Source organism: Oryctolagus cuniculus, chromosome 18 (genome assembly GCF_964237555.1).
Source record: "Oryctolagus cuniculus chromosome 18, mOryCun1.1, whole genome shotgun sequence".
Classification (NCBI taxonomy): Eukaryota; Metazoa; Chordata; class Mammalia; order Lagomorpha; family Leporidae; genus Oryctolagus; species Oryctolagus cuniculus.
In genome coordinates this window covers 945,944-967,592 of record NC_091449.1, presented here as the reverse complement: position 1 = coordinate 967,592, position 21,649 = coordinate 945,944, and the positions used below count along the sequence as shown (strand labels likewise).

The 21,649-nt window shown below is 42.8% G+C and overlaps 2 protein-coding genes and 1 long non-coding RNA gene across 4 annotated transcripts in view; all 3 read right to left on the bottom strand.

The window, feature by feature from the left end:
• The window catches only part of LOC138846749 (vomeronasal type-1 receptor 4-like), a 73,251-nt gene extending 63,794 nt beyond the window's left edge, over positions 1 to 9,457 (bottom strand). Inside the window, exons 1-3 of one of the 2 annotated variants that reach the window (XM_070063390.1) lie at positions 5,308 to 9,457; positions 4,506 to 4,554; positions 1,179 to 1,356 (exon numbers count right to left, since the gene is read on the bottom strand). The gene's annotated coding sequence lies outside the window, so the exon portion shown is untranslated. The other variant, XM_070063392.1, reaches the window with a different exon arrangement.
• The window catches only part of LOC138846755 (uncharacterized), a 179,197-nt gene that overhangs the window by 76,798 nt on the left and 80,750 nt on the right, over positions 1 to 21,649 (bottom strand). Inside the window, exon 3 of the long non-coding RNA XR_011384290.1 lies at positions 12,857 to 13,026. This is a non-coding gene — a long non-coding RNA (uncharacterized lncRNA). The remainder of the gene's footprint in view (positions 1 to 12,856; positions 13,027 to 21,649) is intronic.
• LOC138846751 (vomeronasal type-1 receptor 4-like) lies at positions 10,546 to 11,643 on the bottom strand. The gene has a single exon (XM_070063396.1). The coding sequence runs from the start codon at positions 11,511 to 11,513 to the stop codon at positions 10,548 to 10,550; it is 966 nt and encodes a 321-aa protein (XP_069919497.1). The 5' UTR covers positions 11,514 to 11,643; the 3' UTR covers positions 10,546 to 10,547.

Genomic DNA, 21,649 nt, shown 5'->3' with positions numbered 1-21,649 from the left:
TATTCACAATACATAAAATGTGGAAGCAATCCAAGAGCCCATTGATGGGTGAATGGGTAAATAAAATGTAATATATACAAACAATGTAAAATAGTATGAAGATTCCAAAAATAAAAATAAAAATACTTCTATATGACCCAACTATTCCAGTTCTTGGAATATATTCAAAGTAAATAAAGTTAACATACAAAAAGATATCTGTACTTCTGAGATTACTGCAGCAGTATTCAAAATAGCAGACATGTGGAATCAACCCCAGATGCCCACCAATTCATAAATGAACAAAGAAAATGTGGTATATACACACACAAGGGATTATTATTCATCCGTAAAAACAATGAAATCCTGAAGCTGGCAACAAATGGATGGAATTGGAGTTCACAGTGCTGAGTGAAATCAGCCAGGCCCAGAAAAACTGGGCTGTGATCATCTCAAAGACGTCAGGATACATCCAGGTATTGGTGGTTCAATGACAACACATGTCTCAATAAAACACTTCTCACACTAAATGCACTTGTATGGCTTTGAGCCTGTGAAAACACTCCAGTGGTGTTTAAGGAGAGATTTGTACCTACAGAATCCCCCACAGGCACTGCAGTCATATGTCCTTTCTCTGCAGTGAATTTGCTGGTGCCGAGCTAGTATGTATTTGCAGCTGAAGGTCCCCACATCTGCTACATTTGCTACACTCAGCACTCTTTCTGTAGCAGACTTCATTGTGCAGAAGTTTGTGTCCGGTACTGAAGCTATTTTGTATTTACCTCATTGGTAATGATTTTTTTTCCCTATGTTAAAAGACTCCTCACAGTTAATGCTACCGCATTGCTTCTCACTGCTGGGAGTGGCCTGGTTGTGCAGAAGGCTGAAGTGCCTGGAAAGTTATTTCAGACCTCCCCACAGGTAAAGGGCTGCCTTATCACACTGAACTCTGCAGCTCTTCACAAACGCAGCCCTGTCCATGTGCACTTGACAAGTTTCTCTCCACTATCACCCTGGAGCAGGGCAAGGTTTCACTCAACCAGAAGCCTCTTGATGCCTCACCTAAGTACAGGTTCTACCCAGAGGATTTTGCTTAGAGTACAGGCAACTGCAACATGTCTGTCATGACTGTGACACGTGTGTGACACGTGTGCCAGGGGCCGAGGTCTGGTGGGTGGACCTGCCCTGGGAGTTCTGACCTGTGATGCTCCCTCTGCAGATTCTGTTGATGAAGGAGAGGCAGGTTTTGGTGGCAGGGAGACGTACCACCAAAAATGTGGCCAACACCGAAGACTGCTCATGGGAATGCTTCTTGGACTCGGGAGCCAGCAGTCTGAGGACAGGGTCTCTAACGATCACAGCATGGATGAGGCCCCACTGGAAAAGGACACAGAAATGGTTCACCTTTCAGAGAGGAGAGCAGGTGTCCAGCTGCTTGGCTGCTGATATAATGAGTATGAGGCACAGAATTACTGGTAGCTAGACCCAGGGAAATCCAAAAGGACTCGGGTACCTGGATTTGTGCCCAGCTCACAACACTGACGTAAAGGTTGATATTAGACAACACTGAAGAAGCTACTGGGGAGGCAGGAGTGATACAGGCCAGAAAGGTACAAGAGTGAGTTATTGAAAGCTACAGATGAAATATGACAGTTCAGGAAAATGTCAAGCCACCCTGCAATGCTAGTTGTGCAACTACATGGGCCTGCCTGATACAAGCCCTAAGAGAAAAGAGTAGAGAGATAAGACATCAGCAGGGCTCAAAGAACTCGGCACACAATAAACCACAGATAAAAAAAAATAAGACTACAATAATAAAATCTTGAAGGAAAACATTTCAAGAAAAGCTCTTAGGACATGTAAGTCATAACCAGAATGAACAACACCTGCGACTCCTGACATAGGTAAAAATGGACATGTTAGCTGAAGTACAGAGGTCCCTCAGGTCTGGACAGAGGCATCTTGCCAGCGAGAGGGCCAGAAGGGTCCACCACACTGACTGCAAGCTTCCTGATGCTCAGATACTTTCCTGAACACATGGACCCAGCAGAGATGTTGGGACAGGGCTCAAAGCTTGTCACAGCACCCACAGACCTGTACCCTTCAGCACCGCACGCCCATTTCATTAGCAACCAATGTCCTGGTGAAGGCTGATTCCTGATGAGGAAACCAGAGACCATCCTCTCCTCCCTCTGCGACATGTGCCAGGAAAGTGGCAACTTGAGTAGAGCTCAGAGTCCCCCAGTGCTAAGGATGGTAAGGACTGCCTCTGGGACACAGGGAAAGACAGCAAAGGACACTGGGAGAAATATGAGTGGCTTCCAGGAGATGCTATCAGGGCCAAGTTCTCCAGCATCACAGTGTGGTACAGGAGTCTCCGAGTCTCAGCCAGCAGCTGTCGCTCCTCAGAGTTACATGGCCTTGCCATGATCAGGACATTCCATGGTCAGCTTCTTTCTTAAGAACGTCAGTGTTGGCCAGTGCCATGGCTCAATAGGCTAATCCTCCACCTGCAGCACCGGCACACTGGGTTCTAGTCCCGGTCGGGGCGCCAGATTCTGTCCCAGTTGCTCCTTTTCAGTCCAGCTCTCTGCTCTGGCCCAGGAGTGCAGTGAAGGATGGCCCAAGTGCTTGGGCCCTGCACCTGCATGGGAGACCAGGAGAAGCACCTGGCTCCTGGCTTCGGATCAGCACGGTGTGCAGGCCGCAGCGCGCCAGCCATGGCAGCCATTGGGGGGTGAACCAACAGAAAAAGGAAGACCTTCCTCTATGTCTCTCACTGTCCACTCTGCCTGTCAAAAAGAAAGAAAGAAAGAACCCCAGTGTTTACAGATGCTCATCCTTCCTTCCTCGTTTTCTTCATGCCCATCTCCCCATCTCATAGGAGATACCAGGTCCCAGTGCCATGGGTGCCCACCCTGTCCTCATGGTCTCATTGATCACTGGGCCCTCCCACTACAATAATAGGCAGGTGGACAAATATTTAAGCCCAGAACCAGGCACACAAAGAAGCACCCCCTCTCACTAGGCAATTTTCCTGGAACACCACAGATTGTAATTCCTAGATACAACCAAGGGTCTGGGTTTATCTTCCATCCTTATGTTCTCAGTGACAGAAAACCCTTGAACACCCCTTTCTCCACCCAGCACACCACTCTTTCTACCACACTTCCCTCACATAGCTGCATTCCTAGTCCCCCTCTCCACCATCCAAACTGGCAGCATCTCCATGGCTTCTGACATGTCACTTAGCATTACTCATCCACAGATGCTTGCAAATTCAAACAAGATTCAGGACTACCCAGAGCCATGATGGTCCCCACTGTCAGACATGGCCCTGAATCCAACTGTAAGGGTCTCTCTGCCTCACTCTGTTCCTTACATTAACTTCCACAGTAAGAACCATCAGCAGATTTCAGAAACCCATTGTCCATTCTAACTTGTCATTCAATTATCACTATCTGCCTTCCTCTCCTCCTAACCCGAATCCACAACCTTGGCTGAATGACCCTCTACCCCACATATAGTGACCCTTTCAAATGACCACTTGTGCCCCTAATACAACCTACTCACCAGACACAACAAATATCGTGATAAAATCCCTGCAGGTCTACAAAGCAGCAAATAAGATGATATCCTTGTGAGCCTCCACATCTATATCATGCTTGCTCATGGCTCAGAAGCTATGGCCACCCACAAGGTCATCCTCTTTCCCACACTGTGCAATGGCCACTTCTCTTCTGTATCTGTATTTCTGACATCTACAGTGCTCATCCAGGTACCCAGCTATGATACAGTTGTGGCCTCCATCGCTCCCCTTCCTCACCTTCTAAGAACATTAATATCATTAATAGGAGTCCCTCTACTGATTGTGACCCCATACTTTTATGAGCTCAATGTCTGTGTCCTCCTAAAGTTCATATATTGAAGCACTAACACAATAAAGCCCAATACAATGTGATAGTATTTAGAGCAAGTACCTTTGATGATAAATTTAGAATAGGTCAAGAATGTGAAACCCTCGGACTGACACTGTGTTGCAGTGGGTTAAGCTGTTGCTTGCGATGTCAACATCCCTCGCCAGAGTGTAGGTTTCAGTCCAGATGCTTTGCATCTGATCTGCTAATGGGCCTGAAAAATCAGGAGATGATCCAAGTACTTGGACCTGTCACCCATGCAGGAGATCAGGATGGTGTTCCTGGCTCTTGGCTTCTGCTTAGACTAGCCCTGATGTTTGAGGAGTGAACCAGGAGATGGAAGATCAATTCTCTCTCTCTCTCTCTCTCTCTCTCTCTCTCTCTCTCTCTCTACCTCTTTCTTCCTTTCTTCCTCTCTTCCTCTCTCTCTCTGCCTTTCAAATAAATAAATAATAAATATTTTAAAAAGAAAATGAGACCCTCATTATGGGATTAGCACCTTTTTAAGAAGAAAAAAAAAATCTTGCTCTATCCACAGAATCCCTCCCAGGAAAGACCATGTGAGTATACAGGAAAGTAGCTATTGCAAGCCAGGAAAGGAGCTCTTACCACAAACCAAAACTCTGACACCTTGGTCTTGGGCTTCCCAGCTTCCAAACTGTGAGAAACACATTTTTGTTGTTTAAACCAACAGTATATATGTTATTGTTAACCGTCTGAACTAAGACCAACAGCTCCATACTGGCCCATGCACTATCAGCTGCTCTTAGAAGATGTCTCAGTCCTGAACCCCACACCTAAATTGCAGATTGATGTGTCTATCCCTCCACCCTTGATACCTCTACTCATCCTCAAATACCTCATATCTTTAATATGCCCAAAATAAACTTATGATGTTCTCAGTGAAAATTATTCCTATTAGTTACTTTCTCATCCCAGGAGATGGAGCTTCTATACTCCAACTAATGAATGCAAAAATCTTTCAGTCATCCCCTTTTTCTCTCTCATTCGCAAAAGTAGAAAATCAGAGCAGACCTATACAAAATTATGAGCCAGAATGCAACCATTTCTACCACTTCCACAGCTACTACAATGGTTACACCATCAAGACTCATCTGGGAGCCAGCGCCATGGCTCACTTGGTCAATCCTCTGCCTGCGGTGCCGGCATCCCATATGGCCACCGGGTTCTAGACCTGGCTGCTCCTCTTCCAATCCAGCTCTCTGCTGTGGCCCGGGAAGGCAGTGGAGGATGGCACAAGTGCTTGGGCCCTGCACCCACATGGGAGACTGGGAAGAAGCACCTGGCTCCTGGTTTCAGATCAGAGCAGCTCTGGCCATAGTGGCCATTTGGGGAGTGAAGACCTTTCTGTTTTCTCTCTCTCTCTCTCTCTCACTGTCTATAACTTTACCTGTCAAATAAATTCAAAAAAAAAAAAAAAAAGAAAGACTCTCTGGATTACTGCAGTAGTCTCCTCCCTCATCTTGCTGTCTCTTCACTCGCAAAGGCTGTTCTCCACACTCAGGTGTAAAGAGCCTATGAGACCTGGGTCAGGCCACCTCCCTTCTCTGCACCAAACCTCCCTTTGCCTCCATCATCTCCAGAACAGTTCTGCCCTCTGTTCTATTAGGAAAGGAGACTTGAAGTTCCCTGAAGCAACACAGCCTCACCTGGAACCACCTGCATACACATGTTCCTATTCCAGGAACAAACTTCTATAATCCATTCCATTGTTTGCTAATAGCAGGAACCACTCCATGGAACCCCCAAGTTGGATTCAGAATCCTGGGCCTAGGATCCATTCAGGGTCTCCAGGCCCAATGCCTGCAAGAGCGGCAAGAAAAGATTTTTGGTACAGCAGTCACAGAGATCACACGGATGGGAAGACCAGTAAGGTCTGGGACACACTTCATTCACTTTGTAGTGTCTGTAAGTGCTACTGATACAAAGCCAGGATCAGGAGCCTCCCCATGGTCCTTCATATGGGTGCAGGGGCCCAAGGACTTGGGCCATCCTCCATTGCTTTCCCAGGCCATGGCAGAGAGCTGGATCAGAAGTGGAGCAGCCGGGACTCACACCAGCACCCATATGGGATGCCAGAACTGCAGGTGGTGGCTTTACCCACTATGCCACAGCACCAGTCTCTTTCATGTATTACAAAATGCATTCTCTTTTTCATTCTTGCCTCATCTATCTCTGGATAAATTAACTAGTTTAGAATAACAGCTTTCTGTGATATCAACAGTTTGCATTCTTAAAAAAATGTGAATGATACATTAATTAGTCATGTTTTGGCGATTGAAACTCTGGGAATTCAAAATTAACATCTTACAGACACCAGAAAAATTTCAGCCTTGTTTTGCACACTGTTCTATCTTGCTTTGTTCAGACAACTTTGCAAGCTAGCTGCCATCCAATCACACGTGGATCTTGTGGTCCATTATTTCACTCAGGAAACTCACGTCTGCAAGGAGGGCAAGGAGTGTGGCCCCAGGGAAGCTTCTGCTTCTTTTTCTCTAGGTTTTTCCAGTTGGCTCAGGCAAAACTCACCCTTGAGGAATGAAGACAATACTCTTCCCACTGAAGTTTTCCCCAGTTCACATACCAGCTGGACTTGGATTTTCTGGAGGTTTCAGTTGAGGAACAGGAACAAAGAATATGATCCCTTTCCGACCACCACCAACTTTGATTTCCAACCACCATGATCTACAGTTCCCTGAGTTGAGCCTTAAGGTCAAAGTTCATGTCAGCTCCAGACATGCCTGGGAGATGCTGAACTTGACCACTACGGCTCCTAGGCACTGGGCTTCACCATCTGGGCATTCACGCTGCACTTGGCAACTTCTTGCTGAACACTGTTATGGAAAAACTCCAGGTCTTGTGCAAGAACTTGAAATCTCAGCTAACAAAGGCAAGATTCTGGAACAGTGCAAGAAGTAGTGTGGAAATGAGAAAGATCTGTGAGAGGCTGTAGGCAGTTTAGACAGTCCCAGCAAGTGATTGGGGCAGAGTTGGTGATGCATTTCCACCCCAAAAGTCATTCTTTGGTGCTACTTAATGAAAATCCCTGTGCTAGCTCCTCCTATTCTATTCTCTGATTTCTGTCCCAGGTGGCATCTGGGGCAACCTGGTCTAGGTCTAGGCCTTTTTCTAGGCCTGGGTGAGAGACTGGACAAAGAAGAGTACCTTCTGCACCAACTCTGGTGGTTGGAAGTCCGAGTTCAAGGCGGCAGTGGGTTTGGTGCCTGTTGAGGGAAAGCTTCCTGGTTTACCACATCTTTTGGCTGTGCCCTCACATGATTGCTGCACATGGTTTCTCCTGAGGCAAACACAAGTCCCCATTTAGACATGGTCATGGCAGCTCCAAGTGAAATGATAGTTATTTCCTAGAAAGAGTTGACTTCATACTGGCCCGTCTTTAATTCACTTGTCCCCGCACATTCCATAATCATGACAGCACTGTCACTCTGGGTGATTCTGTGCCTAGCTGGGGGATTGCCTGCCTCCCCCATGCATGGGTAAGGACGGTGTGGTACACCACACCTCCCAGGATGGCCTGACTGTTGCAGGTGGCAGGAGCACCAGGCACATTTCCCCCACCTCCTTCCCATCCCTGTTGAAGGGTCTTGTAATTACCAGTCAGGGAAACAGCACCCGGGTGAAGCCCAGACCCAGTAGGACCTCCTGGAAAGCTACTGTAGCCAAGTGACCTTCAAGCTGACTGGAGAAACATAGCAGTGCCAGTATTGCCTCTATCCTACAGGATTAGTGTTGCCCTGAATTAGCTGCCTGCCCTTTAAAAGGGGAGCTTGATGGTTAATAAAAGGGACACGTTTGCCATAACTTGTCTCTGCTGCTCCTTTTTGAAAAATGCATTGCCCCACCCCAGCTCTGTGGACCTCGCAGGCCGAGTCTGCATTTATTTCACCTGTCCACATGTATTCCGTAATCATGACAGACTCTGTCTTATGGAAATGTCATTTTATAAGTGGATCTTCCTTTTGGGTAAGATATCGATTTTTATGGAAATTGGATATTTCTTAGAAAACCTAGTAAGAAATATTGTGTGAAAATTTAATTCTATTTTTCTTTTTCTAGCTTTGGAACCCTGATAAATATCTATATGAGATATTTTTCTGAGGGTTCTTGAAAAGTACACATGTTCAAGATTGATGGGATGGGGCCAGTGCTGGCGTAGCCAGTAAAGCTGCCGCCTGCACGCTGGCATCCCCTATGGGTTCCAGTTCAAGACCTGGCTGCTCCACTTCCAACCCTGCTCTCTGCTATGGCCTCAGAAAGCAGTGGAAGATGGTCCAAGTTCTTGGGCCCTGCACTCGCATGGGAGACCAGGAAGAAACTCCTGGCTCCTGGCTTCTGATCGGCATAGCTACAGCCGTTGTGGCTATTTGGAGAGTGAACCAATGGAAGGAAGACCTTTCTCTCTCTCTCTCTCTTTCTCTCTCTCTCTGTAAAACTACCTTTCAAATAAATTTTTAAATAATGCATCTTCTCATTCCCTGCTCATCCCCTAATCAGATTCTCCCAGACCAAGGCACTCATCATGTAGCACACTGCATAATTAATCTGTTATTGACATTTTGTCTGCTGTCCCATTCTCAATTACAATATTGCTGCAATACAGGAAGTTTCTTTCCTAGCTGTCTTTCACTTCTCTGATACATCACATGCATGAAGAATAATATATTATGTACTTTAGGTGCTTAAGGAGTATATGGATGTAACAAATAAAGGCATTGACTTGATCATGAACCATTTATAACACACTGGCAGTTCTCTCCTTTTCACTTGCTTTGTCTTATTCTTCAAGGCTGTGACTGTGCATATTTCTGAGAAATAAACCAGAATCCTGGTTGGGAGACAAAACTCAGATCAGCCAGAAACACAGCCTTGCTTTGTGCTCAACTTCCCTCTGTTGCTCCCTGTACCTTAATGCCCTCATGTCATCGTTCACTTTCACCTGGTCTTTTTCATGGATTACAGACATTCTGGGGCCAGAGTGTGGAGTAGCAGGTAAAGCCAGCACCTGCAGCAGCAGCATCCCATATGGGCACTGGTTCACTCCTGGCTGCCTCGCTTCTATTCCAGTTCCATGCTAATGTCCTGGGAAAAGTGGCAGAAGATGACTCAAGTGTTTGGGTCCATGATACCCATATAGGAGACCAGGAAGAAGCTCCTGGCTTCAGCTTGGCCCAGCACTGATTGTTGGGGTCATTTGGGAAGTTAACCAGCAGATGGAAGCTGTCTCTGTAATGACTTTCAAATAAATAAATCTTTTAAAAAAAAAGGCAAACCTGCATTCTTCTAGTTATTCCTGCCTCTTCAATTTCTAGATAAATTAGCTGGATGCAAATAATAGCTTTCAGTGGTGTCAACATTTTGTAAAACATAGGAGATTTCATTTATCAATTTATTGCACATTGACATTCTGGAATCAAAATTAACATCTTTGCCTGAGAGCTTCTGGAAAAGTTTTAACCTTGTGATGCACATTGTTTTCCTCTGCTTTGTCAGAGTGATGTGCCATTCAGTTATATCACAATTTGTTGTCCACAATCTCAGTTAGAAAGACCCTGTTCACGTGCTGCAATGGGTTAACACCCTGGCCTGAAGCACCGGCATCCCATATGTGTGCCAGTCAGAAACCCAGCTGCTCCACTTCTGATCCAGCTCTCTGCTATGGACTGGGAAAGCAGTAGAAAATGGCCGAAGTACTTGCGCCCTTGCACCCAAGTGGGAGACCTGGGCGAAGCTCCTGACTACTGGCTTTGGATCAGCGCAGCCATGGCACTTGTGGCCAAGAAGGGAGAGAACCATCAGATGGAAGACCTCTCTCTCTCTCTCTCTCTCTCTCTCTCTCTGCTGCTCCTCTCTCTGTATAACTCTAACTTATAAATAAATAAATCTTAAAAAAAAGAAAAACCATGTTCACAAAAATGTCATCCCAGTCCCAGAGAAACTTTTCCTTCTTTTTCTCTGGGTTTTCCAATTGGTTTACACATAACTTTCCTTTGAGGAATGAAGACAATATTCTTCCACTATATTTTTCTCCAGAATACTGTTCTAGCTGGACTTGTGGAATTGTGTTCGGAATTTGTCTGAGGGTATACAACTTAACATGCTTATAGAATCAATGATAGCGACTTCTTCAATCTCAAATCACTTAGAATTCCTCCAATGAACCAAGGAAGGAAAACTGTATCATAAATATATTCACAGTCTTTTGATACCCCTCAAAGAGTCAGAATGAAGGAAGGAGTCTTATAATTTTGGAGTTCATTTTAGGTATTTAATCAAAGAAGTAAAACTGAGAGTAGACATTACTGTCATAATACATCAGATGAGGATTTTAAAAGAAGCAAATGGTAAAGGGAAGATTTACTAGAATTTGTATGGAGCTAAGGACACAGGAGGACAAAGACTGAAGAGAAACACCCTTATTTGATGTGGGCAAAGTAGAAATGAGAAGCCCCTCCTTCCTTGTTCCATGCCTGGCTATCTGCTAAATGAAATAATTATGTATTCACGTTCAGTCTGTCTTGATTTGAACCTTTCCACTAACTGATTTAGCAAATGAAAATCCTATATAAAATATGGAAGGGTGAACTGATACATGGACAGTATGCTGGATTTTCATGCTATGACCTGTTTATGAAAATCATTGATCTTTGTGCCACACGTATACCACAGCCTAGAGACGCGGGGGTCTCTGCTGATGAGCACAAAGGGGCTAACACAGGGGAAAGATGAACCCATAAGGACAGAGGTATTCACCAGCCACCAGCTGGGTTTATCAAAGAGGGTCATATAGAAAGTAAAGAAGGAAGACAGTGCATAACAACAGAAAAATGTGCTCACTAGCATCAGGATGCTGTGGGTGGCTCTTGTCTCTGGGGAGCATTTGGGAGAGAGGCTTTTGCTGTGAATGTGTAGCACCTTCTGCTTATGTCTGTACAAAATGATCAACATGCAGCCACTGGCCCAAACCATCAACACCAAACACAGCACGTCAATGAAGGAAAACATCATGGAATACAATAAGGATATACTTTTGTCAATTACTAAGCCAGAGCAGAAAACTAAATCTCTTTTCTCTGTGTTGTTGTTGCTCTCCCCCATCACTATAATATACATAGGAACAATACTATTCACCAACAGGTGAAGGGTCCAGCAGAGCAGAATGGAAAGTCGAATGGATTTGAGGGCTTTGACCTTGAGCTCCATCCACTGGGGGCTGCTAAGGCTGATTGTGATGGCCTGGAAGCCACTCAGGAGAGAAGTTGCACTCAGAGACGCCCCTCTGGCCACTCTGTGAACATACAAAACTAGTTTGCATCCAAAATCGTCCATGAAATATTTCAGCCCAAAAGCTGCCATGGTCTGAGAAATGCCTCTCGAGAGCAGAACCAAGCAGTTGGCTACAATTAGGTTATGGAGAATCAAATCCATGTGCTTTATCCCTCGTCCAGTGCAGGAAAGGAAGCCATAGCAGAGAAGGAGCAGGATGTTTCCTAGGAATCCGACTCCTGTCTGAGAGACAAAGATGATTCCCATGGTCAGAGCCCTGGATGGCATGCAGTCACAAGGACAGTAGTTCATGCAAAGCCAGTAAGTCCTGGAAAGACATGGAGCTAATGTAGTTCATCAAGGAAGCTTAAGTTCATTTCTTACTTCTACCCATTTTTTTCGCACTTAGTAATGACTTCTAGAAGAATATATTATTTGTATTTTCTTGAGAGGCATTTGGATGCTGGTTGAGTATATCTTCTCGCACGGCTATTTCAGATTTTTCTAAGACTTTTCATCCATATTCACCTTGTTCCTATATGATATATTGTTTTCTTGTCTATTTGTAGTGTTTTGGTTAAATGTTCCTTTGCCAACTAACCAATTATTCTGGTATTTGTATGAAAGTGCAGAAATTCAAGTTACAGTATGGGTGACCAAATAATTATTTATCACAACATTTAATTATATATTCTAATTGCAGTGGTATATTAGAATAGTGAAGCCAAAGATTCTCTCTTATTTCATTGGCCCCAAATGTACAATGACACTATCACAGCAAATATTTGAAAGCAAATATTGAAAGCATGAATAGCTCATGCCAACTAAAACATAAAATATTATGAAGAAAAACATTAAATTATTTCATTTGTATGGAATCCTAGTATCTTCATTTTATATGTAGAGGAGTAATTCAAAATTTAGTATGATAAGTAACACTAAATTTATTTTTTAATTAATTAATTTGCTCCTTAAGTTTACAAATTTCATAGGTACAATTTTAGGAATATAGTTATTCTTAACACCAACCCACCCTCCCACCCCCGCTCCCATGCTCCTCCTCCTCTCTTTCCCCTTCCCAGTCAGATTCTCCATTAAGATTCATTTTTAATTAACTTTGCACACAGAAGATCAACTCTATACTAAGTAAAGATTACAACAATATGCACAGACATATACAACAAACACACAAAAACTGTGAACTATTTTTACAGTTAGCTCTCATAAATACAACTCATTGAGGACAGATGTCCTGCATGGGCAGTTCATACACAGTGTTGTTAATTTAACAATTAACACTCTTTTATGTATGATGTCAGTGACTACTCGAGGGTCTTGACAAGAGCTGCCTAGACTGTGAAAGCCTTTGGAGTGCACAAACTCCGTCAGTATTTAGACAAGGCCATAAGCAAAGTGGAAGTTCTCTCCTCCTTTAGAGAAAAGCACATCCTTCTTTGTTGGCCACTTCTTTCTGCTGGGGTCTCACTCACAGAGATCCTTCATGTAGAACATTTTTTACCGCAGTGTTTGGGCTTTCCAGGTCTGAAATGCTCTCATGGACAATCAGACTGAGAAATAAACATGGACTTTCTTATCTGCCTTAGCACGCATCGTCCCTCTATGTGCAGAAGCTCACGTTAGCACTCCAGTGTCACCTTTGTCAAGAAGTATAATGTTTTCAGCAATCCAACCTCACTGTCCTGGTACACAGTCATTTTCTTCAGAGCCTAGTATCCAGGATGGAGATGTGATCTCCAAAATTTGTCTTTTACAGGAAAGATGGCCCAGTGATGACAGAGGATGTGTTGTGGGGAGGCAGCAAAACCTAGAAGAGATAATTTAGAGAAATGTTCTTATTCTTGATGTGGACAAAGAAATAGGATCTTACAAAAGAACCAGAAAATAAACCATTGGTAGGTAAGGAGGAAGGAAGACTGGGAAAGTGTAGAACCAGCTGCAAAACTAAGAAAGAGCTTCAAGGTAGCAGAAGAGTCTAGGATGAATATTTTTACTTTTGAAGTTACTATTGCATTTCATGACTATAAACTTTTTTCCCACCAAGCTAAGAATACTCTGTCCGGAACTAAAGGGAGAAATCCCTGGGAATGAGTGACCTCTTGCTAGGAAAAGGAGAAGGGAGAGACAGAATGCAGACAATAATTTAGCCATCAAATAAAACACACAAAAATTTCTCTCAAGCACTACCATGCAATTGATTAAAGTTCACAGAAGTGAAAAAGGAAAGAAGTTGGAAGTGGAAATATATGAACAGATGACAAATGTGCTAAGCACAGGGAAGAAACATGCTACTTCAACAAAATCCATTGCTCAACAGACTGTAAGCAGGATAAACAAAATCTTTAGATAGGCAGGTATATTATAAAAAATAAAATCCTGTCCAGATTGAGGCCACAGTCTTTCAGAGAATAATACCAAACCTTTAGTCTCTACACCCGTTAGAAAATCGATTCTTTCATAGGGGGGCAGAGCCAAGATGGCGGAATAGTGAGGGCGCGCACTGATAGTCCGGGAAAATTTACCTTTCTTTTATTTATTTATTTATTTATTTATTTTTGACAGGCAGAGTGGACAGTGAGAGAGAGAGACAGAGAGAAAGGTCTTCCTTTGCCGTTGGTTCACCCTCCAATGGCCACCGGCGCACCGCGCTGATCCGATGGCAGGAGCCAGGAGCCAGGTGCTTTTCCTGGTCTCCCATGGGGTGCAGGGCCCAAGCACCTGGGCCATCCTTCACTGCACTCCCTGGCCACAGCAGAGAGCTGGCCTGGAAGAGGGGCAACCGGAACAGAATCCGGCGCCCCGACCGGGACTAGAACCTGGTGTGCCGGTGCCGCTAGGCGGAGGATTAGCCTAGTGAGCCGCGGCGCCGGCCTCGGGAAAATTTAGTTTAATAAAAGGGGAGTTACGGTAGCCTCAGAAAAAAGAACCAGGAAAATATTGCAGGGGAAACTCCTCTGGATCCAGTGGCCGTGAATCAGAGGACCTACTGGGAGAACAAGGTCGCCCACCGCGCGGAAGCCAAGCCGCAGGACCGAGAAAGGTCTGCGCACCAGTGCTCGAAGGGGAGTGCATGCCACACAGACAACAGCAGGGAGACTTGGGACGTTCAGGGCTCCGAGTCCACACATCGGTGCTGGAAGGGGAGGTGAGCTCAATAACCCGAGACATTGGTGGGGAAACGGGGGTCAGAATCTAGAGGGGGGCCGGAAAGTGCAGCAAACTCACTACCAGAAAGAAGGAAAAAAAAGCTTCGGGGTTTCTCTTCCCCCTAACCTTGCAAAGGTTGCAAGGCTGCAAGGCTTGAAGAATTCCCAAGAGACAAAGAGCAGGCCCCCTCTCTGGATTTACATATCAATGGGGGAGAGCTAAGGAACTGAGTCACTACAATTCAGTAGCCTAGGCAACCCAGTGGGAGTCCAGAGGAGCCTAAGGACTCTGGGACTCTGCGGGTAGAAGCCAAAGACTGGAAGCAGTGCAGTGTTACTTACCCCCTGAATAAATAAAATACATAAATAAATAAAAAGAGAGAGATTTACCACGCATAACCTGAGGGTGTCACTTTGCACACCCTTAACCAGGAAGAACCAGGCAGAGCTCTCAGGCCGCACCCATCTCAAGCCTCCAAGGCTCCTCCATCAGCAGGCAGTCCACTTAACACGGACACAGTATAAAATAAAATAAAAATTAAAAAAATGCACAGTGACGAAAGAAGAATTAACTATGCCGAGTAACAAACACAGAAATCGAGGGAACAAGATCAACGATGACACTATGATGCCTCCAAATAAGCAAAACACCCCAAGCCAAGATTATGAAGATGATGAGATAGAAGAAATGCAAGATACGGATTTCAAAAAATTTATGATAAGAACATTTAGAAGTTTTCAAAAGCAAATCCTTGAACTACAGAAATCCTTATTGGACAACATTGAAAATCTCTCTCGTGAAAATGAAATTTTAAGGAAGAGTCAAAATGAAACTCAGAAACTAGTAGAACAGGAAAGTGTGATAGTGAAGAGAAATCAAAATGAAATGAAGAGCTCAATAGATCAAATGACAAACATATTAGAAAGCCTTAAAAACAGAATGGGTGAAGCAGAAGAGAGAATATTGGACTTAGAGCACAGGAAAACATACAGTCAAACCAAAGAAAAGAAGAGGAAATTAGAAATCTAAAAAATATTGTTGGGAATCTGCAGGATACTATTAAAAAAAGCAACATTCGAGTTCTAGGAGTTCCTGAAGGCATGGAGAGAGAGAAAGGATTAGAAGGCCTTTTTAGTGAGATACTAGCAGAGAACTTTCCGGGTTTGGAGAAGGACAGAGACATCCTAGTACAGGAAGCTCATAGAACCCCGAATAAACGTGACCAAAAGAGATCCTCACCACGACACGTGGTAATTAAACTTACCACAGTGAAACATAAAGAAAAGATCCTAAAATGTGCAAGAGAGAAACGTCAGATTACTCTCAGAGGATCTCCAATCAGACTCACAGCAGACTTCTCATCAGAAACACTACAGGCTAGGAGGGAATGGCGACACATAGCACAGGTGCTAAGAGGAAAAAAATGCCAGCCCAGAATATTATATCCTGCCAAGCTCTCATTTGTGAATGAAGGTGAAATAAAGACCTTTCATAGCAAACAGAAATTGAAGGACTTTGTGGCCACTCGTCTGGCCCTGCAAAAGATACTTAAAGATGTGCTACACTCAGAAACACAGAAACACGGCCATCAATATGAAAGAAGGGAAAGGAAGAACACCTACCAGTAAAAGAGCATGGGAAGCTCAAAGCATATACTAGAAAATATTTCCAGGAAAATGGCAGGGCAAAGTCACTACGCATCAATAGTCACATTGAACATTAATGGTCTGAATTCTTCAGTTAAAAGACACCGTTTGGCTGACTGGCTCACAGAACACAACCCAACTATTTGTTGCCTACAAGAAACACATCTCTGTAACAAAGAGGCATGCAGACTGAAAGTGAAAGGTTGGAAAAAGATATTCCATGCCAACAGAAACCAAAAAAAAGCAGGTGTAGCCATATTAATATCAGACAAAATAAACTATAATACAAAAACTGTTAAGAGAGACAAAGAGGGACACTATATAATGATTAAGGGTTCAATTCAACAGGAAGATGTAACTATTATAAATGTATATGCACCTAATTACAGGGCACCAGTCTATTTAAAAGATATGTTAAGGGACTTAAAGGGAGATTTAGATTCCAATACAATAGTACTGGGGGACTTCAATACTCCACTCTCAGAAATAGACAGATCATCCGGACAGAAGATCAACAAGGAAACAGCAGATTTATTTGATACTATTGCCCAAATGGATCTAACAGATATCTACAGAACTTTCAACCCTACATCTACAGACTTCACATTCTTCTCAGCAGTGCATGGAACCTTCTCCAGGATTGATCACATACTAGGCCATAAAGCAAGTCTCAGCAAATTTAAAAGAATTAGAATCATACCATGCAGCTTCTCAGACCACAGCGGAATGAAGCTGGAAATTAGCAACTCAGGAAACCCCAGAAAGTATGCAAACACATGGAGACTGAACAACATGCTCCTGAATGAACACTGGGTCATTCCAGAAATCAAAAGAGAAATCAAAAACTTTCTGGAAGTAAATGAAGACAACAACACAACATATCAAAACTTATGGGATACAGCAAAAGCAGTATTGAGAGGCAAATATATACCAATAGGTGCCCATATCAAGAAATTGGAAAGGTACCAAATAAATGAGCTTTCAGCGCACCTCAAGGACCTAGAAAAACTGCAGCAAACCAAACCCAAATCTAGTAGGAGGAGAGAAATAATTAAAACCAGAGAAGAAATTAACAGGACTGAATCCAAAAAAACACTACAAAAAATCAGCCAAGTGAGAAGCTGGTTTTTTGAAAAAATAAACAAAATTGACACCCCATTGGCCCAACTAACTAAAAAAAGAAAAGACCCAAATCAATAAAATCAGAGATGAAAAAGGAAACATAACAACAGACACCACAGAAATAAAAAGAATCATCAGAAATTACTACAAGGACTTTTATGCCAGCAAACAGGAAAACCTATCAGAAATGGATAGATTCCTGGACACATGCAATCTACCAAAATTGAACCATGAAAACATAGAAAACCTAAATAGACCCATAACTGAAACAGAAATTGAAACAGTAATAAAGGCCCTCCCAACAAAGAAAAGCCCAGGACCAGATGGATTCACTGCTGAATTCTACCAGACATTTAAAGAAGAACTAACTGCAATTCTTCTCAAACTATTCAGAACAATCAAAAAAGAGGGAATCCTCCCAAATTCTTTCTATGAAGCCAGCATCACCTTAATCCCTAAGCCAGAGAAAGATGCAGCATTGAAAGAAAATTACAGACCAATATCCCTGATGAACATAGACGCAAAAATCCTCAATAAAATTCTGGCCAATAGAGTACAACGACACATCAGGAAAATCATCCACCCAGACCAAGTGGGATTCATCCCTGGTATGCAGGGATGGTTCAACATTCGCAAATCAATCAATGTGATTCACCACATTAACAGACTGCAGAAGAAAAACCATATGATTATCTCAATTGATGCAGAGAAAGCATTTGATAAAATTCAACACCCTTTCATGATGAAAACTCTAAGCAAATTGGGTATAGAAGGAACATTCCTCAATATAATCAAAGGAATTTATAAAAAACCCAGGGCCAGCATCCTATTGAATGGGGAAAAGTTGGAAGCATTTCCACTGAAATCTGGCACCAGGCAGGGATGCCCACTCTCACCACTGCTATTTAACATAGTTCTTGAAGTTTTAGCCAGAGCCATCAGACAAGAAAAAGAAATCAAAGGAATATAAATCAAGAAGGAAGTAGTCAAACTATCCCTCCTTGCAGACGATACGATTCTGTACTTAGAGGATCCAAAGAACTCTACTAAGAGACTATTGGAACTCATAGAGGAGTTTGGCAAAGTGGCAGGATATAAAATCAATGCACAAAAATCAACAGCCTTTGTATACACAAGCAATGCCATGACTGAGAAAGAACTGCTAAGATCAATCCCATTCACAATAGCTACAAAAACAATCAAATACCTTGGAATAAACTTAACCAAGGATGTTAAAGATCTCTACGATGAGAATTACAAAATCTTAAAGAAAGAAATAGAAGAGGATACCAAAAAATGGAAAAATCTTCCATGCTCATGGATTGGAATAATCAACATCATCAAAATGTCCATTCTCCCAAAAGCAATTTATAGATTCAATGCAATACCAATCAAGATTCCAAACACATTCTTCTCAGATCTAGAAAAAATGATGCTGAAATTCATATGGAGGCACAAGAGACCTTGAATAGCTAAAGCAATCTTGTACAACAAAAACAAAGCCGGAGGCATCACAATACCAGATTTCAGGACATACTACAGGGCAGTTGTAATCAAACCTGCACGGTACTGGTACAGAAACAGATGGATAGACCAATGGAACAGAATTGAAACCCCAGAAATCAACCAAAACATCTACAGCCAACTGATATTTGATCAAGGATCTAAAACTAATTCCTGGAGCAAGGACAGTCTATTCAATAAATGGTGCTGGGAAAACTGGATTTCCACGTGCAGAAGCATGAAGCAAGACCCCTACCTTACACCTTACACAAAAATCCACTCAACGTGGATTAAAGACCTAAATCTATGTCCTGACACCATTAAGTTATTAGAGAACATTGGAGAAACCCTTCAAGATATTGGCACAGGCAAAGAATTTCTGGAAAAGACCCGGGAGGCACAGGCAGTCAAAGCCAAAATCAACTATTGGGATTGCATCAAATTGAGAAGTTTCTGTACTTCAAAAGAAACAGTCAGGAAAGTGAAGAGGCAACTGACAGAATGGGAAAAAATATTTGCAAACTATGCAACAGATAAAGGGTTAATAACCAGAATCTACAAAGAGATCAAGAAACTCCACAAAAACAAAACTAACAACCCACTTAAGAGATGGGCCAAGGACTTCAATAGACATTTTTCCAAACACGAAATCCAAATGGCCAACAGGCACATGAAAAAATGCTCAAGGTCACTAGCAATCAGGGAAATGCAAATCAAAAGCACAATGAGGTTTCACCTCACCCCAGTTAGAATGGATCACATACAGAAATCTACCAACAACAGATGCTGGTGAGGACGTGGGGAAAAAGGGACACTAACCCACTGTTGGTGGGAATGCAAACTGGTGAAGCCACTATGGAAATCAGTCTGGAGATTCCTCAGAAACCTGAAGATAACCCTACCGTTCGACCCAGCCATCCCACTCCTTGGAATGTACCCAAAGGAGTTTTAATTGACAAACAAAAAAGCGGTCTGCATCCTAATGTTTATCGCAGCACAATTCACAATAGCCAAGACCTGGAACCAACCTAAATGCCCATCAACGGTAGACTGGATAAAGAAATTATGGGATATGTATTCTTTAGAATACTATACCGCAGTAAGAAACAACGAAATCCAGTCATTTGCAACAAAATGGAGGAATCTGGAACACATCATGCTGAGTGAAGTAAGCCAGTCCCAAAGGGACAAATACCATATGTTCTCCCTGATCAGTGACAACTGACTGAACACCAAAAAGGAAACCTCCTGAAGTGAAATGGACACTATAAGAAATGGTGACTTGATCAGCATAGCCCTGACTGTTAATGGACAACTTAATACTTTATCCCTCTTAGTATTTTTTGTCTGTTCTACTTAATATGACTGGTTTAATTCTGTAATTATCACACAGTTATTCTTAAATGTTGAAAATTAACTGAAATGTGATCCCTGTTAAACATAAGAGTGGGAATAAGAGAGGGAAGAGATGTATAACTTGGGGCATGCTCGGGCTGACTTGCCCCAATTGGTAGAGTTGGAAACATACCAGGGGATTCCAATTCAATCCCATCAAGGTGGCATGTGCCAATGCCATCTCACTAGTCCAAGTGATCAATTTGAGTTCACAATTGATCATAATGAAAGGACTAAGAGTCAAAGGGAGCACATAAACATGTCTAGTACCTGCTAACACTAACCGATAGAATAAATAAAGGGGAGAGTGATCCAACATGGGAAGTGAGATACTCAGCAGACTCATAGAATGGCAGATGTCCTAAATAGCACTCTGGCCTCAGAATCAGCCCTAAAGGCATTCCGATCTGGCTGAAAAGCCCATGAGAGTATTTCAGGCATGGAAAGCTAAGACACTCTGGCAAAAAGATCTCTGTGAGTGAGATCCCAGTGGAAAGAACAGGTCTTCAAAGAGGGAGGTGCCTTTCTCTGAAGGGAGGAGAGAACCTCCACTTTGACTATGACCGTGTCTAAACAAGATAAGAGTTGGAGAACTCAAGGGGCTTCCATAGCCTTGGAAACTCATGACTGGTGCATAGGGAGATTACTGACGCCATAAACAGGAGTGTCAATTTGTAAAGTCAACAACAGGAGTCACTGTGCACTTACTCCTCATGTAGGATCTCTGTCCTTAATGTGCTGTACATTGAGGCTTAATGCTATAACGAGTACTCAAACAGTATATTTCACTTTGTGTTTCTATGGGGGTGCAAACGGTTGAAATCTTTACTTAATGTATACTTAACTGATCTTCTGTTAAAAAAAAAGAAAAAAGAAACTATCAATTCCCAACTTGACTCTCACTGGGATTAAACATGACAATAGGTCTGATCTGATTTCATCATCATTTAAAAATATCATCTATTATTTTTCACTTTATGTCTCTGTGTGGGAGCAAACTGTTGAAATCCTTACTTAATGTATACTAAGCTGATCTTCTGTATATTAAGATAATCGAAAATGAATCTTGATGTGAATGGAAGGGGAGAGGGAGTGGGAAAGGGGATGGTTGTGGGTGGGAGGGACGGTATGGGGGGGGAAGCCATTGTAATCCATGAGTCGTACTTTGGAAATTTATATTCATTAAATAAAAGATAAAAAAAAGAAAAGAAAATCAATTCTTTCTACATAGCTTGTTACTTTATACCTATACATCTTATTAGCTAAATTGTATAATATTAAAAATAATTGTTATGAGATTATTGTGCAAATTCAGAAATGCTATCACAAAAAACAACAGACATAACAAAAAGATGCTCAATCTCTTACCAAAAGATAGCAGTTTGTGAAGGAGCTGATGTAAATCAGGTTCTGATTTATGGGGAGGGTACAGAAAACAGTTAACATGGTCAGTGCCGTGGCTCACTAGGTTAATCCTCCACCTGAGGTGCTGGTTACTGGGTTCTAGTCCTGTTTTGGGTTCCGGTTCTGTCCAGTTGTTCCTCTTCCAGTTCAGCTCTTTGTTGTGGCCCAGGAGGGCAGCAGAGGATGGCCAAGTGCTTGGGTCCCTGTACCAGC

Coding starts and splice junctions, on each gene's coding strand:
- LOC138846751 (XM_070063396.1), bottom strand. CDS start 11,513: ATGAACTACTGTCCTTGTGACTGCATGCCATCCAGGGCTCTGACCATG.